Genomic DNA, 26315 nt, shown 5'->3' with positions numbered 1-26315 from the left:
CTCATTCAAGATTGTCAATTGATTCACACATATTACATTCATTATTTCCACACATATTCACATATTCACTTGTGGGTGCAGGTGCATATGTATCAAATGTACACACATATACACTCCCGCACATAACAATATTGTTACAGGCTCTTTGTTCATATTACATTTCATTATGAGGTTCTTGGAAAAGAGGCAACAACAAAAAGACAGTGTAAAATGTGTAAAGAGTATAATTCATTGGATAATCGACTATACATTTACTGCTCCATTTGCAAATGCATTAACACTTGAGTATACTTAATACTATTAGCTACCACTACCAGGTGTTAAAGGTGGAGAAATGATTTAAATTATTATTACTTTTTATTATTAATTTTCCCATGCTTCTTCCCTTGCCTTATCATCTCTTTTCTCAGCCTTGTCTGTCCCTATTTTATCCCAACAAATAAAGACTGAAATATAATTAAGATTATACTTACTTTCTGAAGATAGTTTGGAACAGTCCTGCTGTGTCCTGTTTGAGAATCACTGACAGAGAGATGAAAAGTCTGGTGCAGTCTGAGGTAGTCTGCTTGGTGGAGACTCCAGAGTCACCTTTACAGTATTAGTATACTGTAGCTCAATGGGAAGGAGGGGCAAAGTCAGGGCGTGACAAAGCTGAGTGATGCTTGGAAACAAATAGAGCCAACGTGTCATCATTACTGTATGTTGCATAAATATGAACTTAGGACCTACACTAATCATTTACAGGACAAACAATAATACAAACAATAATGTTTGTATTTGTAAGGTTTATTAAATGTAGGAATTTGACCTTGACATACTTAAAGGGGAATAGCACTCATTTTCGACATTTTACTGTGTCATAAATATATTTACATCTGTAGCCTATATTGTGATTATGCTATCATGCCTTGACTTAATTATACTTATATATTATTGTAGAAATTGTTGTTGTTGTTGTAAAGTTCTGAAAATAGACTACTTCAATATCCAATAGGAACTATGTCACCATTAGTTCTAAATTCACGCCTTTTTTCCATTACTGGATACATTTTTCCCTTTATTTATTTAGTTCTTTATATGATGATTTCCTGTTTTCATTTCATAGAAGTGTATATCTTTACGTCTGTAAATGTTCTGATAAATTTAAACCGAAAGACCCTAAGTCTTAGTGCTTTTTGGTCTGCTTTTGTTTGAAATGTACCCTAGTGTGAAATAACATCATAATAATGTATGATCAATCAATCACAGTTCTAATATTCAGTAAAGTATTATTGTGCAATATTCAGTAAAGTATATAAAAGAGCTCAAAGGCTACATATTCAGTCAGACAACTCACCCCGAAAGTGAAGACAACTCACCCCGAAAGTGGCCGAAAGTGAAGACATCTCACCCCTGAAAGTGAAGACATCTCACCCCTGGTGAGTTGTCTTCAAGTTCGGGGTGAGTTGTCCTGACAACTCACCAAAAGAGGCAAAAGGGGTGAGTTGTCTTGTTACCGTGCGGATTACAGAGGTATCACATTACTCAGCCATCCCTGGGAAAGTTTACACCAAGTTTACACCAAGGTACTGGAAAGGAGGGTCCAGCTGTCGAACCTCAGTTTTAATAGGCAATTCACACTGAGAGGGACTGAATCCGTTTCATTGGAACCGTTTCCGAATACGGTTGCCTGGTCCCCGATGGCCATGATTCACATTGCCCGAGATTCAACAGCGCACCCGGGTACACTTGCATAACACACTTTGATCCTCCAGATGGTGGTGTGCTTGATGGCTGGTGCGCCCGGACACTGACCATCAACTCTGCCACATTGTCTCAAATAAATCCAGACACACTGCATTGCATTGCCTCTTTTGGCTCTTTGCCGTTATACTACTTCTACAAGCAACACAGGATTGTATTTTTGTCATCCCCTCATCGGTACTGTGTGTGTGTGTGTGTGTGTGTGTGTGTGTGTGTGTGTGTGTGTGTGTGTGTGTGTGTGTGTGTGTGTGTGTGTGTGCACGTGTGCGTGCGTGTGTGTGTGTGGCCCCTTTCACACTGAGCAACAATTTCACCTGACTGATGTCACCTGACTCCAAACTACTCAAGAGGCAAGTAGCCGAATAGTAACCTAGCAACACAGACCAAACATAAGACTATAGTTGCCAGGCTTATTTTCTTCTTGTGGCTGGTCCAAACTGTATTGTGATAGAATGGCTTCTGAGGTTTTGGTGTCCAGACCTCAGTTTGACAGCAGAGCTATTGCCCAGGAAGAACAATATGAGAGAGAACCTGCCTCTGCCAAGGAGCCCCTGCACCCGTCGTCTGGTGCAGCAACCGCGGGTTACCGTTCTGCCAAATACACCCCAGGAGAATGGTACTCCAACAACTACGCCATTCTTCAACAGTCTGTTACTGATCGGAATGAGGCCCAGAGAATCCAGCTAGAGTCCAAGATATTGTGCAAGGACACTGAGTCGGGGACTCTGTGGACCCAGGCCGAGGGGACGCGCCACCTTGGTGAGAGGCTGCAAGAAACTCACTTGTGGAAGTCTGAGCTACAAGGGTACGTCGAAAAGCTGCTGGCCGAGACAAACTTGCTCTTGGCCCAGAGGAAGCGACTGGAAAAGGCACTGGACACCACAGAAATTCCATATGCCATCGCCACTGATAACCTTACATGCCGAGAAAGACGACCAGGACCTGACCTGGTCAAAGACCCTGTTGAGGAGGAGCTAATGAAGGTAACTACATAGTTAATCCATCGCATGTAGCAAGTCTCATATTGCGTTATAGTTGGCTGATATGATCTGATATTCCTACTTTATTTTGTTGTATTCATCACTGTCAATTTGCTATATAGCCTAGGAGGTTAACCCTCTGCATTTAACCCAGCCTAACTATTAGGAGCAGGTGCCATACTGTCAAGTCAAATTCCAAATAAAAGCAGTACAAACTAGAAGAATGTGCTCCTCGGAGCACAGGTGTGGCCAGGAATAAGGTGAACAGATAGGTGAACAGATAGTTTGAAGTGGTCCTTTAAGATTTGACTCAGCTGATCAACAGTGTTGGAATTAACAGAAACTGGTATAGAATAGCTGCCATATAGTCCGGCAGTCAAGGTGGACGGGTGGGAAATTTGGTATATAGTCTTTTTTATTGGACTAAAATATTGTCTACCGGTATATACATATATTCATGATTCCACTTGCTGACTGGCTGTCGGTATTGGGCAATTTGTTTTATAGGGGTTTCTTGTGATCCTACCATTAACATCCTATGGCAAGCAAAAATGTCAAACTTTCCTTTTGCTTTAAGTAGCATGTGACATGTCAAACTAGGGGGGTTTCATGATTCTGAATCCATTCCAAGCATTAGTTTTGCACAAAATACACTCCTTGGGCTAATAACAGCCATAGCCACTTGCCCAAAATGTGCTGACCTCATCACATTAGTGCTGACCTCATCATTGATTGATTGATTGAAAATTGTATTAACAGTTTGCAGAATTACAGTACATTTCAAGCACAAACTCAATACAAAGGCTGTTAACTGTGAGTGGACGACCCAATTAAGCATTACACTTGTTTACAACAGGGTCCACCATGTTCAATTCATCAAAACATTTAGAGACGTACAAATAGACACTTCTATATAGACAAAGAACAGTACAGGAATTCATCATAATGGAGGTAAAAAGGGAAAATAAACATATACAGTGAGGGGAAAAAAAGGGGGGGGGGGGGATTCAGATTTTACGGGGGCCAGTTTCGAATTGCAGCCATCCGTAGGTGCCCTTTGAGAGCGATTTTGAAGGAGTCAAGGGATTCGCATGTCTTAATGACTGTTGGTAGGGCGTTCCACATTTTGGTGGCATAGGAGCGAAAATAATTTAGTCCCTTGTTTGTGCCGAATCTGGCTATGGCCATGGCCGTTTTTAGCCCAAGGGGTGTTTTTTGTGCAAAACTAATGCTTGGAATAGATTCAGAATCATGAAAACCCCCTAGTTTGACATGTCACATGCTACTTAAAGCATAAGGAAAGTTTGAAATGTTTTACCTGCCATAGGATGTTAATGGAAAAAAAAGGTACCCAATAGTGACAGCCGGTCAGCAAGTGGATTAATGAATGTATGTATATAGATAATATTTTAGGCCAATAAAAAAAATTCCAAATTTCCACCAAATTTCCCACTTTATGTTTATGTTTGATTTTGATATGGACATAACAATTGCATTGCTCATTGCACAGTTGTACAAATTGTAGATGCATCGTTTACAGTGTGTTAGCACATGTGCTAGTTTTCACCACTTTTCAAAAAAATACAGTGACACTATAGTTTAAAAATCACCCAATCAAATACAAAAAATTATACATTCTAATAATATTTACAGCAGAATTACAATACCCATTATTAATCTCCAATACACAAGTAAACATAATCACTCTAGTAACCAGTCAAGCTATACATGTGAACACAGTTGATTTGATTTCAACCATAAACAACCATTTAAACAAAAGAAGCAAAAGAAGTCATATCTGATTGCATTAAACAACATTAAACGATGTTAAACTCACTTTGCCTGTTGCTTTGCCACTCGATTTGCCACTCGATGTGCCATTCACTTTAAGCATGTGCATACTCTCTATACATGAGATTTAAGACACAAATGTCACAGTCTCTTCTTCCCTTCTTCTTTGTAGGTCAAAGTAGTTCAAGGTTAGCAAGGTTTTCTTTTTTTTACTCTAAAACACAGAAAGTGGTACAGGTGGTAAATGTTTCGGCTACACTACACATGGCCTTATCAGGTGAGATGAGCAACAAAAAAGTCCCATATGCATGCTTATAAGTTTAGCCATAGATTTAATTATTTAATATACATATATCTAAGATGTACTATAGACACTGGTACTCTGTAGGACATACAGTATGATACAGAAGCCTATACATGAACTATGATAAAATATGTAATTTCTTGTGTTTGTATAGGAGGTAGACTTGATCAGGAATATCCAGGCTCTACTGAAGAGAACTACTGCCCAGGTTGTCAGTCAGATCAAGTGAGTGACAAGCATCCGTGCGTGCGTGCGTGCGTGCGTGCGCGCGCGCGTGCGTGTGTGTGTGTGTGTGTGTGTGCGCGTGCATGTGTGCATGCGTGCGTGCACGTATGTGTATGTGTGAGCACGCACGTGTGCGGGTGTGCATGTTTGTGTGTATCATGTTATGTGATCTAGCAGCTGTTACCTGTGCTACTGCTGTTGTTCTGTAATAGTAACAAACTAGTTCTCTGCCTGCTGTGACATATCTCACACTCACTGGTGATGTATATTTGTGCCTCAAAGGTATAGCAGGGTTAGTATTAGACATTTAGAGGTCATAGGTTCAAGGGTTATACCTTTATTTCCCCTGCACTACTAGCTTTTATTTAATTTGTTTTTAATGTACTTTATGAATTTATCAATTTTTTTTTTCTTTTATTCGTTTTTTTGTCTCTTTCTTTCTTTCTTTCTTTCTTTTTTTCTTTCTTTCAACCTCTTCTGTGACCTCTTCTGTGGAGCGCATTGAACTGCACTTGATGTACGAAAGAATGTCCATAAATGTTCCAAGGTTTGATTGATATAAAGTTTGATCTACAGTACAAGTTCACAACGTATCGTACTGTGACGCGTTGTGAGCTTGTAGATCGGATGTTACAGGCTTTAGGCTTAGTATTATGGCAATCATAAAATTGGCCATACAAAAATGTTGATGTACAGTGGTGTGTGTGTGTGTGTGTGTGTGTGTGTGTGTGTGTGTGTGTGTGTGTGTGTGTGTGTGTGTGTGTGTGTGTGTGTGTGCGTGCACATGGCTGTGTCAGGATCAACAGGGAAGCCAAGCTGACGTTAGAGTTGGACTGGTCTGATAAGTACCAGGCATACAACTTGGATGACCAGTGTGGAAGATACAACAACATGAGTACAGACACACAGCACCACTCCAGCTCAGCCACCATGCAGGATCAGTGAGTATTACTACACTACTATTACTACTACTATACGCACGGACACAAACTCACACACACATTGTCTTTGCCTCTGTTCCAGGGTGTCTGTCCGTCCATCATGGGTTAAATTTACCCAGGACAACCTGTCCATGGCCTCACGGGAACTACAAGCCACCAAAGACCTCAGGTCAGAGAGCACAGCCTCGGATTCGGATGATGTTTATACAGTAGGAGTGCCGAAGGCCTCCTTATATTATTTTATTTTGACATTGTGACATTGTAAACAGTGTCGTTAAATGTGACCACCGTCCATAATGTGCACTCACTTCCAGCATTCAGTTTTTGTCACCTGGCATTCTGTTATTTCAGCCAGACTACTACATGTCTGATGTGTCATGTCTAACGTGTCAGGCTGCTGGTGGAGCGTGTGCTGCAGGAGACAGCGGAGGACCTGCAGGCTCAGTGTTCCACTGTGGACCGGGCCTTCACCCAGCGCTGTCAGCAGCTAGCCGAGGCAAAGACCCAGCTGGAGCAGCACCTGGCACAGGTCAGTGCATGGTGGAAGCAAAGACTACTGGAAAGACATACATATCATACCGGTATGTGTCGGATGAGCAAATTAACAGCAAGGATTTTACTGTGAGTTTAAAATGAATGACTGTCCATGGACCTAGAAGCCTTTCTTTAACATGTGTACGGTGTGTGTGTGTGTGTATGTACAGACCCTGGAGCAGATAGGCGTTCAAGAGAGGAATATTGTGGCTCTACAGCAGGCCATTCATGATAAAGAGGCTCCTCAGAGAGTGGCTCAGTCCAGACTTTACGTCCGCTCCTTCAGACCCAACATGGAGCTCTGCAGAGATGACCCCCAGCTGAGGTATGCACACACACACACACACACACACACACACACACACACACACACACACACACACACACACACACACACACACACACACACACACACACACACACACACACACACACACACACACACACACACACACGCATGCACACACGCACGCATGCACACATGCACACAGAGATGCTACTTTGTAGAATGTAGATGGTTCAGTGTGTGACAGCGGCGTGCAACCAAGTATACCTCAGATTGTGCCCCCTAGCAAGACGTTTAACCACAAAATCATCTACATAGCATCACGGTTGATGAGGAGCCAGGTCCCGAGGACAAAGTTCCAAAGATATCTATCCAAAGTTAAAAATGTCAAGCTCAGGACAACTTAGCTGTCTGCAACCAACCACTGCAAAGTTGAACTCATGTCAACATCACGTCCATGATGCAACATTTAAAGAGTTTAAAGAAGAAACATCACATCCGTTCACCGATGCACCAGACAGGGGGAAATGCAAGGTGAGCTTTCTCTGTGTTAACAGATAAAGCTCTATCTTTTTACACCTCTCTGTGTCCTCTCTGCAGTCTGGTGAGGGAGGTGGCAGAGATCGATGCCACCCTGGCGTCCCTGCGGCAGCAGCTGAGTGAGGCTAGAGGCTCGCTGTCCTACCTGGAGGAGTCCCGCATGGCCCTGGAGAAGGACATCAACTGCAAGACCCACTCTCTGCTCATTGACAGGGACAAGTGTATGGTACACCGCAGCCGCTACCCCACCGTTGTTGCGCTGTCGGGCTATTAGTCATCCGGACAACCGTGTGTGTGTGTGTGTGTGTGTGTGTGTGTGTGTGTGTGTGTGTGTAATTAGTCCCAGTCATAGATTTGTTATCTTTAGCAATTTCTTGTGGCACTTCGTTTCCACATAATTTAGTTTCACTTCAAGGGTCAAATTTGAGCTCGAATTTGTTGTGCAGCTACACATAGAAAGTGAAAAGTGCAAGAAAGCAAATGAAAGCTATGAAAACAGATACAAGTGTAGCCAACAAATGCTATAATGCAGATTTAAAATGTTGAATCTTTTTTTCTTCTTTTTTCTGGGGAATCTGTAATGAAAACCCGATGGCATGTCATGTTGTTTGTGTCAATAAAAACTGATCTATCTAGCCCCACAGCACCACTGACAAGTGACATCCAGTTTTTAACAGTACCTCATGCTGGCCACTTGGTGGCAGTGATGCACCACAAAGTGGTACTTGAACAAACTGCACAGTGCATGGCACAGTGCACACTTTTTTGATTGATTGATTGAAAAATGTATTGTAGTACATTTCAAGCACAAACTCAATACAAAGGCTGTTAACTGTGAGTGGACGACCCAATTAAGCATTACACTTGTTTCCAATAGGGTCCACAATGTTCAATTCATCAAAAACATTTAGAGACGTACAAATAGACACTTCTATATAGACAAAGGACAGAACAGGAATTCATCATAAAGGAGGTAAAAAGGGAAAAGAAACATATACAGTGAGGGGAAAAAAGGGGTGGGCGGTGGGGGGGATTCACGTTCAGCTCCGTTCATTTGTTTGATTTCCTTGGAGGAGCTGCGTTGGGTCCCCAAGTCGGCTCCGTGGCCGTACCTTGAGTTGGCTGTGTGGCCGTGACCATCTCTTGTGTTGTCCTTGTGTTGGGTCCCCAAGTCGGCTCAGTGGCCGTACCTTGAGTTGGCTGTGTGGCCGTGACCGTCTCTTGTGTTGTCCTTGCGTTGGGTCCCCAAGTCGGCTCAGTGGCCATACCTTGAGTTGGCTGTGTTGCCGCGACCGTCTCTTGTGTTGTCCTTGCGTCCGTGTTTGAGGGATTCCGATTTTACAGGGGCCAGTTTCGAATTGCAGCCGTCCGTAGGTGCCCTTTGAGAGCGGTTTTGAAGGAGTCAAGGGATTTGCATGTCTTAATGACTGTTGGTAGGGCGTTCCACATTTTGGTGGCATAGGAGCGAAAAGAATTTAGTCCCTTGTTTGTGCCGAATCTGGGTTGTACATGGTTCGTTGCACTCCCTCTGGTGTTGTGGGTGTGGACTTCGTTAACATTAGTTAGTATCTAGACAGGTACATGGGTATCTTGGTGGTGTATCGAATCTTGTGGACCAGACCCATTGCAAGATGCTGTACTCTGTCGTCGACCCTAAGCCATTCCAGCCTGTCGAAGTGGGCAGGGGTGAGGTGGGTTCGGGGGGGTTCAAACTGACCAGTTTGTTTTGGGAAGTCTGGAGCCTGGTTTTAAGGGCCTTTGAGGTGCTGTGGTACCAGGAGGTGCATGCATAGTCAAAGAAACCCTGTACAAGGGCTCCTGTTAAGGTCTTCAAGGTGTTTTTGTCGACCAGTGAGGAGATCCTGTAAAGGAATCTTGTTCTATGGTTGACCTTTTTGATTACGTTGGTGGCCATTTTATCACCGGAAAGATTAGCCTCCAGGATGGAACCTAGGTAGGTAATTTCATCTTTACGTGTGATAACATTGTCACCCACTCTAACCAAGAAGCCATTTGCCTTGCTGAGATTACTATTAGAGCCAAAGAGAATGGATTCAGTTTTTCCCAGGTGTAAAGATAGTTTGTTATCAGCGAGCCAGGTGCAGATTCTACCGAGTTCCGAGCTGAGGGCCTTTTCAACCTGCAGTTTGTTCCTGTCCGAGACTAGCAGTGCCGAGTCATCTGCGAACAGGAACAAGTTGCAGTCACAAGCTGAAGTCATGTCGTTAACATATATTAGGAACAGTAAAGGCCCTAGTATGCTCCCTTGTGGAACGCCACAGCTCACTGGGAGGGGGGGGGACAGTGTTCCATTCACCTCCACCATCTGTTCTCTCCCTTCCAGGTAGGATTGCATCCAGCTCACTGATGTGCTATCGAAACCAATTGCTTTTAGCTTGTTAACCAGTATGGAGTGGTTCACGGTGTCAAAAGCCTTTTGGAGGTCCAGTATGACCATGCCGCAGTATTTGCCAGCATCCACCTCATGTTTGATGTGGTCGCTCAAATAGAGAAGGCATGTGTCAGTGGAGTGGGACGTTCTGAAGCCAGATTGGAACTCGTACATTAATGTATTAGTGGCAAGATACTTTTCAACCTGTTCATAGACTATTTTTTCCATCACTTTCGAGATGGAGCTTAGAATAGAAATAGGGCGGTAGTTGCCGGGGTCTAATTTACTCCCTTTCTTGTGCAAGGGGGTTACTTTGGCCAGTTTGAAATCTTGGGGGACCTGTCCCTGTTTGATGGAGAGGTTTACTATGTGGGTGATGATTGGAGCTATAGAGATGGCTGAGTCTCTGAGAAATTTGGAGGGAATATTGTCATGGCCTGTGGCCTTGTGGGGTTGGAGGGCACTCAGTTTCTTAATTACCTCATCAGTTGTTACCATAACTAGTTTAAAATCGTCTTTACAAACACCTAGGTTTCTGTAGAAGGTTGTAATGTGCTCTACACCAAAGAGCCCAGAGTGGGAGGGCAGTTTGTTAACCAGAGTTGTTGCTATGTTTGTAAAGAAGATATTCAGCAAATTCAGAGCATTTTTTGTCTCTGGCTTTCATTGCAGTCAGTATGTCCGAATTCATCCATGGTTCCGAGCGGGTTTTGCCCCTGGTGGTTCTCAAAGGAGCCATGTTGTTCAGTACTGATGTAAATTTGGTTTTGAAGCCAAGCCAAGCTTCTTCGACAAGTGTGCTTTTAAGCTCATCGGACCAATCCAGACTCTCCAATTCTTGGTTAAAGACCTCACTAGAGTAGGTTTTGAGGTCCCTTGATATGACTGTTTTGTGGCAGCCGGTCTTGTATTTTGCGAGTACAGAATATCATAAAATGATCACTAAGCCCACATACAATAACCCCTTTCTTGGAGATTCTGGATTTGTCCGAGGACAGAATGAGATCAATGACAGTTTGCATTGGATGGGAGGGGAATCCCGGTGCCATGCCATCTCTATTATTTATATATCTATGCTCAAACCGAGTGGAAGTGTGTAGTGGCAGCTCATACTTCAATACTTCTCTCTTCTCTGTTGTCCTCAAGGTCCTCCCAGTCTATGGGAAATTGTGAGTCTGGGGGAAGTCTTCCCATAGACATATAAACGTAGACGCCGCAAGCCCCCAGTAAGGCTATCCAACATTGGAGATGCCACTACCTAATGATTACTTATGCCTGTTATGGCAGTGGTGTCAGATTACATACATGTATACATAGGGGCATTACCTTTAGTCCACCCGACACTACGTGTGTGTGTGTGTGTGTGTGTGTGTGTGTGTGTGTGTGTGTGTGTGGAGGGGCGCCTATGTCCAACTTTTATAGTGTGTGTGCACAAACTTTGTCCTACACAAACATATGTTGTGCATATATGAGGCTTTCAACTCTCAACTGTCAGTAAGAAGTCTGTGATGATGATATACAATGATAAAAGCGCCCCTCACTTCACACGGGTGTGATTTTTTTCTTTTTAAAGTCAGTGTCTTTCATTTTCCTCAATCCAAGTTAAAATAATATTTTACCATCAATAACTATAAAACTAAAATACAGCAGACCAGTAACAAAGCTTCCGCTCATGGATTATTAATCACCATTTATTATTGATGTCATACCGCTGAAAACATTTAAAAAACGTAACGGCTAGAAATTTTTACAGGTATCGCTTCCTTGACTGAAAATAAATATTCACTTTTGCCATTACTTTGTCATGACCGGACAGATCATTGAAGTGTTTATAATGCATTATACTGCACAACGTTTCCCCACATTGGCCCTTAAAAACTCTAAACACATGTCACAGAAGTCTGTCCTCTCCGCTCTCCAGTCCAGGATGATAAAGCAAGATTGGGGCACCTGAGAAGTCTGGCCACCTCAATGTGAAATAGGATATTTTCTTCCAAAATGTGAGAAAATAAAGAATACAAGTATGCTTTGGAAAATGGTCTGAACTAATGTAAAGTATACATGATTTGAACATGCAAAGTACATTCATTAATCAGACCTAAATGTACCCTTCAGCTTATTGTTTATGCCATAACGACTATCCACAGGTTTTGTAGCAATTGTCGAAATATTAGGCATAACCCATTAAAACTGGGAAAGCATCAGTGTAATTTTAGATTTTTGCGTTGGCTATTCAAAAATAGCCAAAGCATACTTAACACCAATAGGCTTTTTATGTTATCAGGTGTTTTGAAAATCATGGATTTGGTTGAATAACGAACATTATTAGTGGTGTTCAGAGCGAAAAACAAATCATTACCAATACAGTTACAGAAGTCATTTGTGTTTAGCTCAGAGGATGAGGACCATAGAAGAAGACATGATTTTAAACATCTGTTCGCTCGGACTACACTAAAACAAATGTGCACTTCTGTTACAGGTATAAAGTTATGGAATTCACAAAACCAGGAGTTGAAGAGTTGTACAACAGTGTTTCAGTTTAAGAAAGTGTTTAAAAATGAAAAAATGATAAAATATGAATTAGAAGGTTAGATATAACATCATATAAGTGTTCTTTTGTTTCCTCAGTGTTTTTTGTTTGTTCTCTTGTTGAGCTCTATGTTCTTTGTTGTTTTTTCTTTCTTTTTTCTTTGATGTAATCATGGTGATATAAAATGTATGGTTGGTAGCAGCATCAATTAGATGTTTTTTTTAATGATAGGGGCAGGTATAAATAAGATTTATCTTCTTCCTGCTTCTTTTCTTTTCTGGTATGGAATATGTAAAAAAAAATAAGTACAAAGTAAAAATGAATATAATCATGTAAAACCATAACTGAAATGAAATAAATAAATATGAAATGAAATGAAATTTACATTGTGGTGATGGCAACTGTGATTATACGGTTGGGTGATATGGTCTGGACAAGCTGCTTAATGGTCTGCTGTTCAATTGCAAATAACAGCTTTACTAAAGTTATAAGTGTTATAACTTTTATAGTTTATAAATGTTCGATTCGTTTATAGATGTGTATGACGGTGTTGCATTGAGGACAGGCATGTTCCACATCCTTGCAAGCGTCAACACAGAATGGGATGAAACAGCAAGGGCAGCATCTAAAATAAACAAAAAGAACATTGTTTGCTTTGGTTTAAGAAAGGCAGAAGACAAGATTAGATAGCAAAAAAGGTAATAGACTAAGCAATATACTGTATATGTGTGTGAGCGTGCGTGCGTGCATTTTTTGATTGATTGATTGAAATATTTATTAACAGTTTGCAGAATTACAGTACAATTCAAGCACAACTCAATACATGCGTGCGTGCGTGCGTGCGTGCATGTGCCTCTGTACGGGGGAAGGTGTCTTTGTGTGAGAGTTATTTTTGAGGGGACTACTACACTCACCCAAATGAGATTCCAACTACGCCACAGATCAGCCAGGTGAGCAGGCCACTTTTATGGGAGGTCCTGGTGACGACACTGGCCTGACAGTGGGGACACTTCACCTGTCCGGGAACATCATTCAGGTGTGGCTGTATCACCACAACCTGTGTAACTACAGAGACACACTAGTTACTACTACCGTCAGTGGTGGACAGTAGCAAAGTACATTTAGTTTGTACTTTTTTTAAATAACATTCTTAGTATCTGTGTTTTACTTTTGTATTTTTGGATACGTAAAGACTTTCACTCCACAACATTTCAAAGACAAATTATTTTAATTCCACTACATTTCTAGGGAGTGTAAAAGTAGGCATTATGAATTTACCACTTATAAGCCCTATTTCTAATATAGTGAAAGCACTCAATACATCGCGATGTGACGCGTTGTGAGCTAGTAGATTGGCTCTTTTATTGATATTTCTTTTATATTTGGGAGATGTCAAGAATTTCATACAGCAAATTAATTATAGTAAAAAGAAAATGTACTTTGTAAATTGTACTTGTGAATACTAGCATTTTTAAAAGCAGGTAGCCATGTATTGTACTTTTCAATACGCAAGTAGGTTTTAAAGCAAGTACTTCAGTATTTTAACTCATAACTAATTTGACAGAGCAACTTTCACATGTTGAGTAATATTTGACCGGGAGTATCTATACTTTGGCTCAAGTAGCCTACTGGGTTTCAGTACTACTGTCCACCACTGTCCACCGTACATCGCTTAAAATCAATGCACCAGCTGGATTCATTAGGACATAACGTTATGTGACTCATTCTTTTTTACACATCTCTACTTTGGCTGATGACACTCTCCAATGGTGTGAAATCCAGAATTACAGATGTGACATTCCTATATCTCAATGTAAACAGTGGAGTGGGTGGTGGGGGTGTTGAGGTGGCCTATATCTCAATGTAAACAGTGGAGTGGGTGGTGGGGGTGTTGAGGGGGCCTATATCTCAATGTAAACAGTGGAGTGGGTGGTGGGGGTGTTGAGGGGGCCTATGTCTCAATGTAAACAGTGGAGTGGGTGATGGGGTGTTGAGGGGGCCTATGTCTCAATGTAAACAGTGGAGTGGGTGGTGGGGGTGTTGAGGGGGCCTATGTCTCAATGTAAACAGTGGAGTGGGTGGTGGGGGTGTTGAGGGGGCCTATGTCTCAATGTAAACAGTGGAGTGGGTGGTGGGGGTGTTGAGGGGGCCTATGTCTCAATGTAAACAGTGGAGTGGGTGGTGGGGTGTTGAGGGGGCCTATGTCTCAATGTAAACAGTGGAGTGGGTGGTGGGGGTGTTGAGGGGGCCTATGTCTCAATGTAAACAGTGGAGTGGTTGGTGGGGGTGTTGATGGGGCCTATGTCTCAATGTAAACAGTGGAGTGGGTGGTGGGGGTGTTGAGGGGGCCTATGTCTCAATGTAAACAGTGGAGTGGGTGGTGGGGGTGTTGAGGGGGCCTATGTCTCAATGTAAACAGTGGAGTGGGTGGTGGGGGTGTTGAGGGGGCCTATGTCTCAATGTAAACAGTGGAGTGGGTGGTGGGGGTGTTGAGGGGGCCTATGTCTCAATGTAAACAGTGGAGTGGGTGGTGGGGGTGTTGAGGGGGCCTATATCTAATGCCGCAGCGGTTGCGTAAAGACCTGCCCTGCAGCACTGTCTAATGCAATTTATTTGTGCGTGTATTTTTTGTTGAATTACTGATGTCAACAGTATGTATCCATAAAATAAGCAAGCAGCACGCTAGCAGACAATACACTAGTTCTTTCTTTCAATCATTTTATTATTATTATTTTCACAGTTATATTACCTGATCATCTTCTTCTTAAATGCACTATATGCTCGTCACATGAAACTCTATGCCGTCATAATTATGCATGTGTCGCACAAATTATCAAAACATTAGAAAGTAGCCGGCGTATCTGTGTATGAGATTGTGAAAATATAATAATAACAATAATAATAATAATAATAATAATAATAATAATAATAATAATAATAATAATAATAATAAAATGATTGAAAGACAGAACTAGTGTATTGTCTGCTAGCGTGCTGCTTGCTTATTTTATGGATATACATAGGCCTACTGTTGACTTTTACTACTTTTTCATCAGTAATTCAACAAAAAATACTTAGAACACGCACAAATAAATTGCATTAAACAGTGCTGCAGGGCGGGTCTTTGATCAATTGAAATATAGGCGTTGAGGGGTAGGGTTTATAATGCTCACCAGGATGTACAGGATATTGTGTTGCCACATATTGTCCAGGCTGTGGACCTGAGGAGACAATTTAACCAAGAAAGACATTTATTATTATTATTATTATGATTATTATTATTAGTATTATTAATAATAATAATAATAATAATAATAATAATTAATTATAGAATGACATGAAGAATTGTACAGTATGTGATGTGGGACATTGATAGTTCAATAGGTTACAGTATCTTTTGAATAAATAGGTTGTAATGCAGGGTGTGTCTCAGGGTGTGTCTCAATGTAAACAGTGGAGTGGGTGGTGGGGGTGTTGAGGGGGCCTATGTCTCAATGTAAACAGTGGAGTGGGTGGTGGGGGTGTTGAGGGGGCCTATGTCTCAATGTAAACAGTGGAGTGGGTGGTGGGGGTGTTGAGGGGGGCTATGTCTCAATGTAAACAGTGGAGTGGGTGGTGGGGGTGTTGAGGGGGCCTATGTCTCAATGTAAACAGTGGAGTGGGTGGTGGGGGTGTTGAGGGGGCCTATGTCTCAATGTAAACAGTGGAGTGGGTGGTGGGGGTGTTGAGGGGGCCTATGTCTCAATGTAAACAGTGGAGTGGGTGGTGTGGGTGTTGAGGGGGCCTATGTCTCAATGCTGCTGCGGTTGCGCAAAGACCTGCCCTGCAGCACTGTCTAATGCAATTTATTAATGTATGGATATACATAGGCCTACTGTTGACTTTTACTACTTTTTCATCAGTAATTCAACAAAAAAAATGCTGCCATTTGTCCCAAAGTGACTGCAAAAACATTGCTGCTATTTGTTTCAAAAAAGCTTTATACCATGTTAGAACATGCATATAACGATTCAATGTGACATAGCTCCGTTTACAAAATGCTCCAACTGCATATACTTTCCCCATTTTCAACTGTTTTTATTATATTGCGACACTTGCTTTGGCAATGTAAACGTATGTTTTCTCATGCCAATAAAGCTCAATTGAATTGAATTGAATTGAATTGAATTGAATTGAGTCCCAGTGGACGTTTGTGCCTAATGTCATGAAATTATCTTCACGTCATTGGGACGGACAGATGGACAACCGTATTAGGCATAAAAGAGATAAGGCAAAGGAAAAGAAAAGAAAAAAAGAAGCCGACCGCAAGCACATATGACAATGTGCGTGCGGGTTCGAGTCCTGATCCCCATGGCCTCTGCTGCGTGTCACTCTCCACTCCCCATCTATCTCCCCATTTCCTGTCAGCCGATAAGGCGGGACCAAGAAAGAAGACGATACGCAATAAGAACAATATGCACAAATAAGACTCATAGGTTGAATTGTCGGTACCCAGATTTGAACACACGACCTTGCAGTCCAAGGACAAGAGCTCTACTGACTGAGCTACACAGATAGGCACTGTCAGATAGGACGGTCTGGCAATTCTGGCATTTGCCAGAAGGGCCAGGCAGGGTGGGGCCGGCTGAGCGCCCCAAAAATAAATAAATAAATAAAATCCCCCACAAAAAACAAACAAAAAAAACACAGGCTGCACCCAGCCTGGCCACCGGCTCCATTAGAGGGCCGGCCCGGTCCATAGGGGGGTTAAAGTAATTGTGGAGGGGAGGCAGAGAGTGCCAGAGACCCCCCCCCCCCCCCGGGCACTAATGTGGTTTGCCCCATCTGGGCCGTCTGACTGACGTAAGCTACTTGGTGCCAGTGGCGTTACATTTTGAGCAGGCAAGATGTGTTCATTGTATCAATACTACATTTTTGTGCGTGGTATTTATTTGTTAATTTTATTCATTATTTGCTCAGTACTGGCCTCCTTTGCTTTTGTAGCAAATAGATCCTTCTGAACAGAACTGTTTTTGCTGCACCATTTCCCACTGTAAATAATACATATAATAGGCCACAGACATAAACAAGTCTTGCCACAGACACATGTGGCTGTGTACGGACATGTTGAGGTCAGGAGACTGATAATAATAATAATGTTGCGGCTGAGGTTGTGAATTGTGATTGGTGGAGCTAGAACGGCCCAATAAGAAGCAGGTAAGTTGTTGTAATAGTTCTTTTGAAAGGAAAATGCATGTGGTCTCGGAGGTCTAACTAATCATGATGCAGAAGCAGCAACCATGCAGAGCCATTTACCAATCAGATTAAGGCTAGTTAAAAGGCTAGTTAGGCTAGTTAAAAGGTTTGACAAGCAATAATCAAAATACAACTAACACAATGATATTTTATGTGTATTTAGAACATACTATTTGCACTGTTATTTAAACCGTAAACCTATACAGTATGTCCAAAAGTAATGTCTACATTTAGCGGCCGTGGTTTTGACATAATGACGTCATATGGCCGGTGAAGACCACACATTTTCTGAGCCAATCAGTAACTCCATTGTAAACAGCAAAATCATTGAGTGTTTTTGATAACAATCGTGTGTCCTGGTTTAAGGGATCATTGTCCATTACTACAATGTGTTCGATGTTCACGTACGTTTTCACGTACAAACTTCTCTTCAACCGGGATTTCAGACAATGGTCCATAGATTGTGTGTAGGACGTTTCACGCAAATTGCTCAAAAATCCAGGCAGAAAATCAGGTATAAGCATTTTTTAAACTGCTCAAAATGGCGGAAAATCTGAGGGCGGAGCTTACTTGTCAAAGTGGCAGATGTGTTCCCCATGAGTCAAGGAACATGTGGAAACCAGTGGCATGAATTTTGGCCAAACAAAGCATGAGTTATGACTGTTCAAAGGTTTTAAAAAAAATGCTATAGCGCCGCCAATTGGAGTAAGACTGCTTTCAGTGCTATTTGGCATGACCCTCTACTATACTGTAAAGTGACATAAGCATATGACACTGCATGTATGTATTAGGGGCAGAAGAAGAATGTTCACAAACCAGCAATTTTCATTGGCTCATAAAAACTTTTCACTTAAAAAAAATGTACTACGATTTATTTTGTCTGTATAGGTCCAAAGTTCACGTGTAGACGTTTTTGTGCATTTTGATCAAAGATCCTGGGAGGAGATACATTTGAACTGTTTTTCATATAATTCAAAATGGTGGGTGATCTAAAGGTCAGAGGTCAAAAGTCAGAACACGAAAGTTTTACGGCATGAGGAGACACATATGTGTGTCAAAGTGTCATTGCCAACGGTCAAACGGTTCATGAGCTATACACGTTCAAAGTTTGCATTTTCAATTGAGTGCTATAGCGCCACCCTTTGACCAATGGTCATGGGCTTTGCATAGTCACCATTTGGCATGGCCCGGGCCTCTACCAGATTCCTGCGTTTCACTGCACGGTTCAGCCAGAACTGCTATTTTTGGAGGAAGAAGGAGTAGAAGAAGAAGAAAAAAAATCACACCCGTGTGAACTGAGTGGTGTAAGGTCTTATATAGACTGATCAGCTGTGGTCTGACGTAATGTCTGACGTAATGAAATCACACCCGGGTGAACTGGGTGACCGTAGCAACCATGCTCATTTTTTGGTACGAACAGACAGACAGACAAACTAACAAAGCCAGTCGTAGGAGTGGTTTACACCACTCAAAAACACAAAAACAATAAGTGACCAAAGTCACTTTGTGACTTCTTCTTGGTCCCTTAAAAAAGGCACTCATGCAAGTCTCTGGTCAGTCACCTGGTGGTTGGAGGTTCAGAGGGGGTCCAGGGTTCAGAGGTGCCGCGATATCTCCCTTTTCCATTCTGCAGGTCAGCCTGAGGACGGAGGACAGAGAGAGTAAAGACTATAGAATTGAGAGACGACTACAGCAAAAATGCCGATCCCTTCCAAAGGTCCTATTAATAGGACCTTTGGAAAAATTCATTATAGGTAAAGCCATGTGAGACTTACTCACAAGTCACAACAAGCCATGATAAGACCAACATGTGGAAATCTTCCTTTGACTTCATGGCTTGGTTAAAACAGATCACAATAAATTAATAACAACAGTAAAACACAACATGCACACTACAGACAACAACTAGAAATGCATTCTGTTGAGCTGCCAACTTGGGCCTTGCACACAAGTAGACCATGTATGGCCTACTTGTGCGCAAGCAGAGTGCGCTATGAAGTGCACTCACCATTGGCATCACCGCTTTAAAAAAAAGAAAGATATATTATGAATATGATATATTGTAATGACGACATAATGACGTTGCCAGAGATGCTGGTCCCTGATTGGGCTACGGTCTTAAACAAGAGAGGACACCGACATACCCCGACAGACATACATACAGTACATGTACCCAGCCGATCGCAGTACTTGTGCGCTCTGCTTGCGCAAGTAATAACGGGCAGTGTTTTTTATGTTTAGTATTTAGCAAACTTATTGCATTTGGTTTGAAAACCTTTTTGTAAATGTTCTTCTTGGTTGCTGCAGTGGCCTTATAGCATCTTCCCTGGGGCAGTTTTATGAATTCTTTAAAGAGAAAATTAACAGGATCAGACGCAATCTGTTCAGTTATTTTGGTTACCTGGATTTTATATATGCATCCCAGTTGTTCCTGCTCTTTCCAAATGCTTTTAATGGCCATCTATCTATAAATGCACCACCTGTATGTCTGTACGCGTGTACATCTGTAATGCACGTAACTCGAGAACCCTTCGCCCCACCGACTTCAAATTCGACACACGCGTTCCACACCCCCAGCAGGGCCGGCGGTAGCCTGGCCCACTAGGGTGGGCAGGACGAATATATGGGGGGGCATCCCTGCACGCACCGCATAGTGTAATAATCCCCCGAAATGCATAGAAAACTATGCTATCATCTCAGATTATCTATCTATCTACTCCTTCTTTGACCAACAGTAACCCAATTTCCATCCGCAGCAGGTGCTCAAGTGAAGAAGAAAAAATCACACCCGTGTGAACTGAGTGGTGTAAGGTATTATATAGCCTGATCAGCTCTGACGTAATGAAATCAGCTCTGACGTAATGAAATCACACCCCGGTGAACTGGGTGACCGTAGCAACCATGCTCATTTTTTGCGCACAAACAAAGCCAGTTGTAGGAGTGGTTTACACCACTCAAAAAAAGGGCACCTTGTGCGGTGCGTGGAACCACCGGTTGCCTTAAAGATGGAGTGCCGTGAATTTTTTCCACAAACATGATCATCAGGTGTTATTGTTATATAAGGAGGTATACATTTTTTTTTAAGTGTACAGTATTTCTTAAAATGATGGTCTTATGTGGACACACCCACCAGTTCATTAGGTATGCGTGAGTTTAACTTTAGCACCACCCACCTAATCCAGTCCCTCCGCCTCCTCCTTTAAAGGTGCTGCACACACTATGGAAAGAGCCACGCACGTTCTCGGCTGCGCGCAGCTTAAATTCTGAGTTTTTAGACAGCAGGTGGATGGAAAAGAAGCTCCACCTCCGCGGACTTTTTGCGCGACGGCCAGATTCCCGGAAACGCTCTCCTCCGCGCAAAAAGTCCGCGGAGGTGGAGATTCTTTTCCATCCACCAGCTGTCTAAAAACTCGGAATTTAAGCTGCGCAGAGCTTAAGAAGTGCGCAGCTTAAGACCGTTTTGCGCTAAGGTGTGGAGACGGTGTAAGACCACCCACTTGTCCTAGTCCCTCCCCCTCCTTATAAAAGGACAGCCCATGGCTCTGCCCTTTTTGTTTGTAATGTAACAAAAATGTTAGAAGTTAACACTTCCCATATTTCTGAGATGTCGGATAAGCACCATTATGCACTTATACTGCCACCATTTTATTCATGTATAGTTGGTTTTTTTTTAAATAATTTATTTATTTCCTCCAATTATATTAACCCTATTGTCACAATCAGCTCATCTCATCATCCAATGAAATCATAGTTTAACAGCAGAAACAATTAGATTGATAGATCATAGCATGAATAATTTGCCAATATACTGTAGGCTATTGATTTCCTCCAGCTACTGTAAGCACCCTGACATTGAAACTGTTCTTTATTGACACAAAACACACAGCTCTGCCCTAGGCACATGCTCTGGACAGAAGACTCTCCACTTTTCTATTGCTCTGATCAAACTCAATTTACAACATGAATATGCCGTTCCTTCTAACTGCATTGAGTTTCAGCAAAAGCAAAACCTGGCTTTGCCAGGTTTAAAGAAACAAGCGGCCAGGTCCACGAAAACAAGTCACAGAAATTGCCTTGAATATATATGAAAACGTTTCAACAACACCAATCCTTTTAACAACATATTAATCTGAGGGCCCTTCACATGAACCATTGGTCAAGTCAACCACATCTCCCCTGCAAGTTACTTATATGAAAACAAGCCCAAGTCGCTTGTAATAGCCAGCCATGGCAACATGCCTTCCAGCGCGACACAAGCACAACAGATATACTTCTAATCCTTGACTTTACAGCCTTGTATAAGTATTAGGACCTACATATTGACTACAACAGCCAACAAGAAAGCACACTGTGACACTACACTCTGTATCAAAGCCCGGCCACTGTGGTTATAAAAGAAACAACGGACAACCTGAACTCCTGTCTCCTTGAGAGCAGCAAGAGCAGCAGAGCAGGTTTGTGGTTTCCTTGATTAATCCTGAGGACCCGACGTGAACATCTACTTGCTTCCTAGTTCCAATCTAACAAAAAACAATCTAATGGACGTCTGCTGACTCTGCTCTGCTGTGAACTGGTAGGCCTAATGTGTGAAATTACTGTTTGAAAATCTAGCAAACTGCCGTTCAGTTCACACGTGTGTATGTAGCAGGCAGCTCCGCCCACAGAGGTTGTCGTATTTTAAAAAAATCACACCCGTGTGAACTTAGTGGTGCAAGGTCTTATATAGTCTGATCAGCTATGTCAGTGACGTCACACACTAACCATAGCAACCATGCTCACCTGTGCACGTACACAGGTGCACGGACACGTACACAGGTACACAAACATACAGACAAAGCTGGTTGTTGGAGTGGTTTGCTCCACTCAAAAATATATAGAGGGGGAGGTGCGTGTGTGCGTGCAATAGTAATACGTCACACTATCAGTGTTTATATCATTGGCCCGTTTGACTGTCAAAGGGTTCAGCCTCCAGGAAGAAACCCTAAATACAAAGTTATTACACTGTGAGTACAAAACCAAAATAAAAATATAGCTGCAAAGCAGCGATAAAGCGGGACCAAGATAGAAGAAAACAATGCGCAACTAGAAAAAGTGCCCTTCTGGGCACAGGTCTCCACCAGGAGGATAGGATTGTGTGTGATGTTTGGCAAAATGTTTAGGAGTAATATAAACATGTTTATTTGTTTGTGTGTGTGTGTGTGTGTGTGTATGTGTATGTGTATGTGTATGTGTGTGTGTGTGTGTGTGTGTGTGTGTGTGACACGACTTGGCCTGTTGTAGCGCCACCATGAGGCTGATTTGAAAACTGTCAAGTGGCATTTCTTCCTCAGCCTAGTAGTGGGAATAGGCATGCACCGTTTCACCGCAATCGGACGCTGCGCTGCGGAGTTGTGGCAATTTGTACAAAAACGGGCTATTCCTGAAGACCCCCCAAATTATTTCGGGGGGTCCCCAGATTATTTAAAAAATATATATATAAATTGAAATTAAGAGTTTACATAGTATACAACATAGTACAACCTTAATGATTATATCTGGTTTCAGATTATGTATTTTCTCAATTATTAAGGTTATTGTAGCAGCCAATTTGTATTGGGGGGTGCGGAGGGGGGCGGGGGGTCGTGAGACATGGCAACATAATAATATTCTCTCTCTCTCTCTCTCTCTCTCCTCTCTCTCTTCTCTCTCTCTCTCCTCTCTCTCTCTCTCTCTCTCTCTCTCTCTCTCTCTCTCTCTCTCTCTCTCTCTCTCTCTCTCTCTCTCTCTCTCTCTCTCTCTCTCTCTCTCTCTCTCTCTCCTCTCCTCTCTCTCTCTCTCTCTCTCTCTCTCTCTCTCTCTCTCTCTCTCTCTCTCTCTCTCTCTCTCTCTCCTCTCTCTCTCTCTCTCTCTCTCTCTCTCTCTCTCTCTTTAATATTTCTTTAACCAGAAACTTCTGCTTTTGAACATAAATGGTGATTTACCGGCAGCCTGCTTGCTATGCATGATGTGACTGGAAGGAACTGGACCCAGTTTAAACAGCTTCTGTCCTATAATTGTATCAACCTCTATGGTAGAAAGTATATCAACCTATAATAGCATACTCTGTAACTTTACTCTTACTCTCTTCTTTTTACGCTAAAAAACAACATTCATTCTTGGACTGGCTTGCAATATTGTTAGGCTGTGCCGAACTTATAATTTGTAGCACTTTGAAAAATAAATAAACATTTGAATTGCAAAAGAAAAAAGTAAAAAAAGAAGAAAAAGAAAATGAGGTGATTATCAGAGTGGTTTATTGTTAGACACTGAAACCTTCTGAAGAGGAACTAGCAGACTGTTAGATATTAAGTCAGGTCTCTTCATCTGAAGACCCTCAATGGGAGTATAGTTTGATTAAACGTGATAATGTCCCAGTCAGTGCATTGACCAGAATTCTGACCTCTGGACAACTATAACTACCTATGCACAACATTAGAGTTCATTTCTACAATGATACTGTACATATTAGTTTATCTATTTATTTATTTTTTATACCTATTCTGATTACAATGTGTTCTAGGGATGACTTTAATTTAAGCATTTGTTCTGGTAATCTAGATGTCACATGGTTATACTTATGCAAAGCTTCCTTTCACACTTCACTAAGCAGCATCATGAAGCCAGTGTGAAACTGTGAACACACCCAAAGTTATACACTCAGAGTTGTGTCAATCTGGGAACCCATCTGCAGAACAGAGACTAGAGTTGTGTTAATGCTAAGGATTTTACTTAACTCGCCAAGTCAAAAAACCTTGGTGTAGTCATAGTCCGGCAGCCAACAGTCTTCTTTTTGTTTAAAATGGGAAATTTGGTATATAGTTGTTTTTTTATTGGCCTAACATATTGTCTATACTGTATACTGTACATACATTCATGAATCCACTTGCTGACCGGTTGTCGGTATTGAGGGGTTTATATGTGACCATACCATTAACATCCTATATTAAGCAAGATTTTCAAGATTTCATTATGCTGCTTTATGTAGCATGTGACAAACTAGGGGGTTTTCATGATTCTGAATCCATTTCAAGCATTAGTTTTGCACAAAAAATACCCGTTGGGCTAAAAACGGCCATAGCCACTTACCCAAATGTGCTGACCTCATCACATTTGTGATGACGGCTATGTCCGTTTTTAGCGCAAGGAGTGCTCTTTGTGCAAAACTAATGTTGTGTATTTTCACCACACTAATGCTTGGAATGGATAAAGCATAATGACATTTTTACCTTTTTGACATTTTTGACTTATTATGATGTTAATGGTATGGTCACATATAAACCCCTATAAAACAAACTGCTCAATACCGACAGCCGGTGAGGAAGTGGATTCATGAATGTATGTATTAGACAATATTTTAGGCCAATAAAAAAAAAAAAATACCAAATTTCCCACTCCTCACCCCCGGCTGCCGGACTATCATGGACTCAGACCTATACTGTAGTAGTCCCGGCAGAGTAGTTCAGGAGGAACGGATTGTGTGGCCCTGGTTTTTCCCTAATGGGACTGATCGAGGGTAGCTACTGGGATGTAAGTCGGGACTTGATCACTCCGGCTGGGTCACCTGAGTGAGGGGTATAATTACACGTGCAAATCATCTGTTAATTATAGGTGACTTCAATATTCATTATAATGACCTATCAAATTCACTAAATAAAGCTTTTACATCCCTTATCGAAACCCTTGATTTTATCCAAGTCATCACAGAACCTACACACCAAAATGGAAATACCATCGACCTTGTCCTGGCTCACGGCATCTCTATTCAGGATATATCAGTATTTTCATCTGCTCCATCAATAACTGATCACTGCTTCATTAAGCTTACGGCTTTGATCCCCCTACCCTCTACTAGCCACTGCCCATCTAAAAGCCGCTGCATAAACAACACAGCTAAAATGGCCCTAGCGTCCTCTCTGCCATCTGCCATAAACCCCTTTCATAACTATTCTGGATCTCTAGACAGCTTCACTAGTGGGTTCAATGATGTCCTACTTACTGTAATAGACTCAATCGCTCCTTTCAAAACCAGAACACGCAAATCATAAAACATCACACCATGGTTCAATGATAACACTAGGGCCCTCAAGCGGACATGCCGAAACCTCGAGCAAAAGTGGCGCAAAACCAAGTTTGAGGTTTTCCGGATGGCATGGGACGAGTCCCTTAATAAATATAAAAACGCTCTTCAAGAAGCAAAAAATACATATTACTCCACACTTATAGCTAATAACAAGAATAACCCCAGATTCCTCTTTGACACTATCGCCAACCTCACCAAAACTGCTCCCCCAGCCCCTCCCCTTTCCCTCAGTCCCTCTGCCTTCATCCACTTATTTAATGAAAAAGTGGAATGGATCAGAGACCAGGCCAAGAGCATGGCCATAGCCCCGCCCACAACCACCCCTCAACCTCCATCTTGCACATCCCCCACCCCTCATCTCAGCATCACCCTCTCACAGTTTAATGGTATCACATGGGACACTTTCACTAAACTGGTCTCTTCCTCAAAATCCACTACCTGCCTATTAGACCCTATTCCCACCAATTTATTTAAAGAGATGCTTCCAGCACTGGGCCCCCCACTCCCCGAAACCCAGATGACCTTGGGATACATCACTGAGGATACGTCCCAGGTGCATCCATGCAATGTATTTTTGTTTTAAACATCCACCTCAACACAATCACAAAGTCAGCCAAATCAACTAAAACATATAGCATGGGTTCCGCAAGGTATAGAAAAACTTGTACATGCATTAATCTTCAGTAGACTTGACTTGTAAAAGTGTCTTTAAAAAA

The 26315-nt window shown here is 42.1% G+C and overlaps 2 protein-coding genes across 2 annotated transcripts in view; one reads left to right on the top strand and one right to left on the bottom strand.

The window, feature by feature from the left end:
- Nucleotides 1-26315, bottom strand: part of LOC306922625 (lipopolysaccharide-induced tumor necrosis factor-alpha factor homolog) — a 61828-nt gene that overhangs the window by 18427 nt on the left and 17086 nt on the right. The window contains exon 3 of the mRNA XM_079500363.1: nt 15440-15487. Coding sequence (XP_079356489.1) covers nt 15440-15487 — 48 coding nt within the window. The remainder of the gene's footprint in view (nt 1-15439; nt 15488-26315) is intronic.
- tekt4 (tektin 4) lies at nt 2196-7618 on the top strand (the record flags this gene model as incomplete). Its single annotated transcript, XM_079500362.1, has 7 exons — nt 2196-2726; nt 4973-5043; nt 5841-5984; nt 6067-6153; nt 6378-6513; nt 6689-6843; nt 7405-7618. 7 exons carry the CDS (start codon nt 2196-2198, stop codon nt 7616-7618), a joined length of 1338 nt encoding a protein of 445 aa, XP_079356488.1.

This window comes from Electrona antarctica, assembly GCF_951216825.1.
Source record: "Electrona antarctica genome assembly, chromosome: 4".
NCBI lineage: Eukaryota > Metazoa > Chordata > Actinopteri > Myctophiformes > Myctophidae > Electrona > Electrona antarctica.
This window is presented reverse-complemented; position numbering and strand designations above follow the sequence as displayed.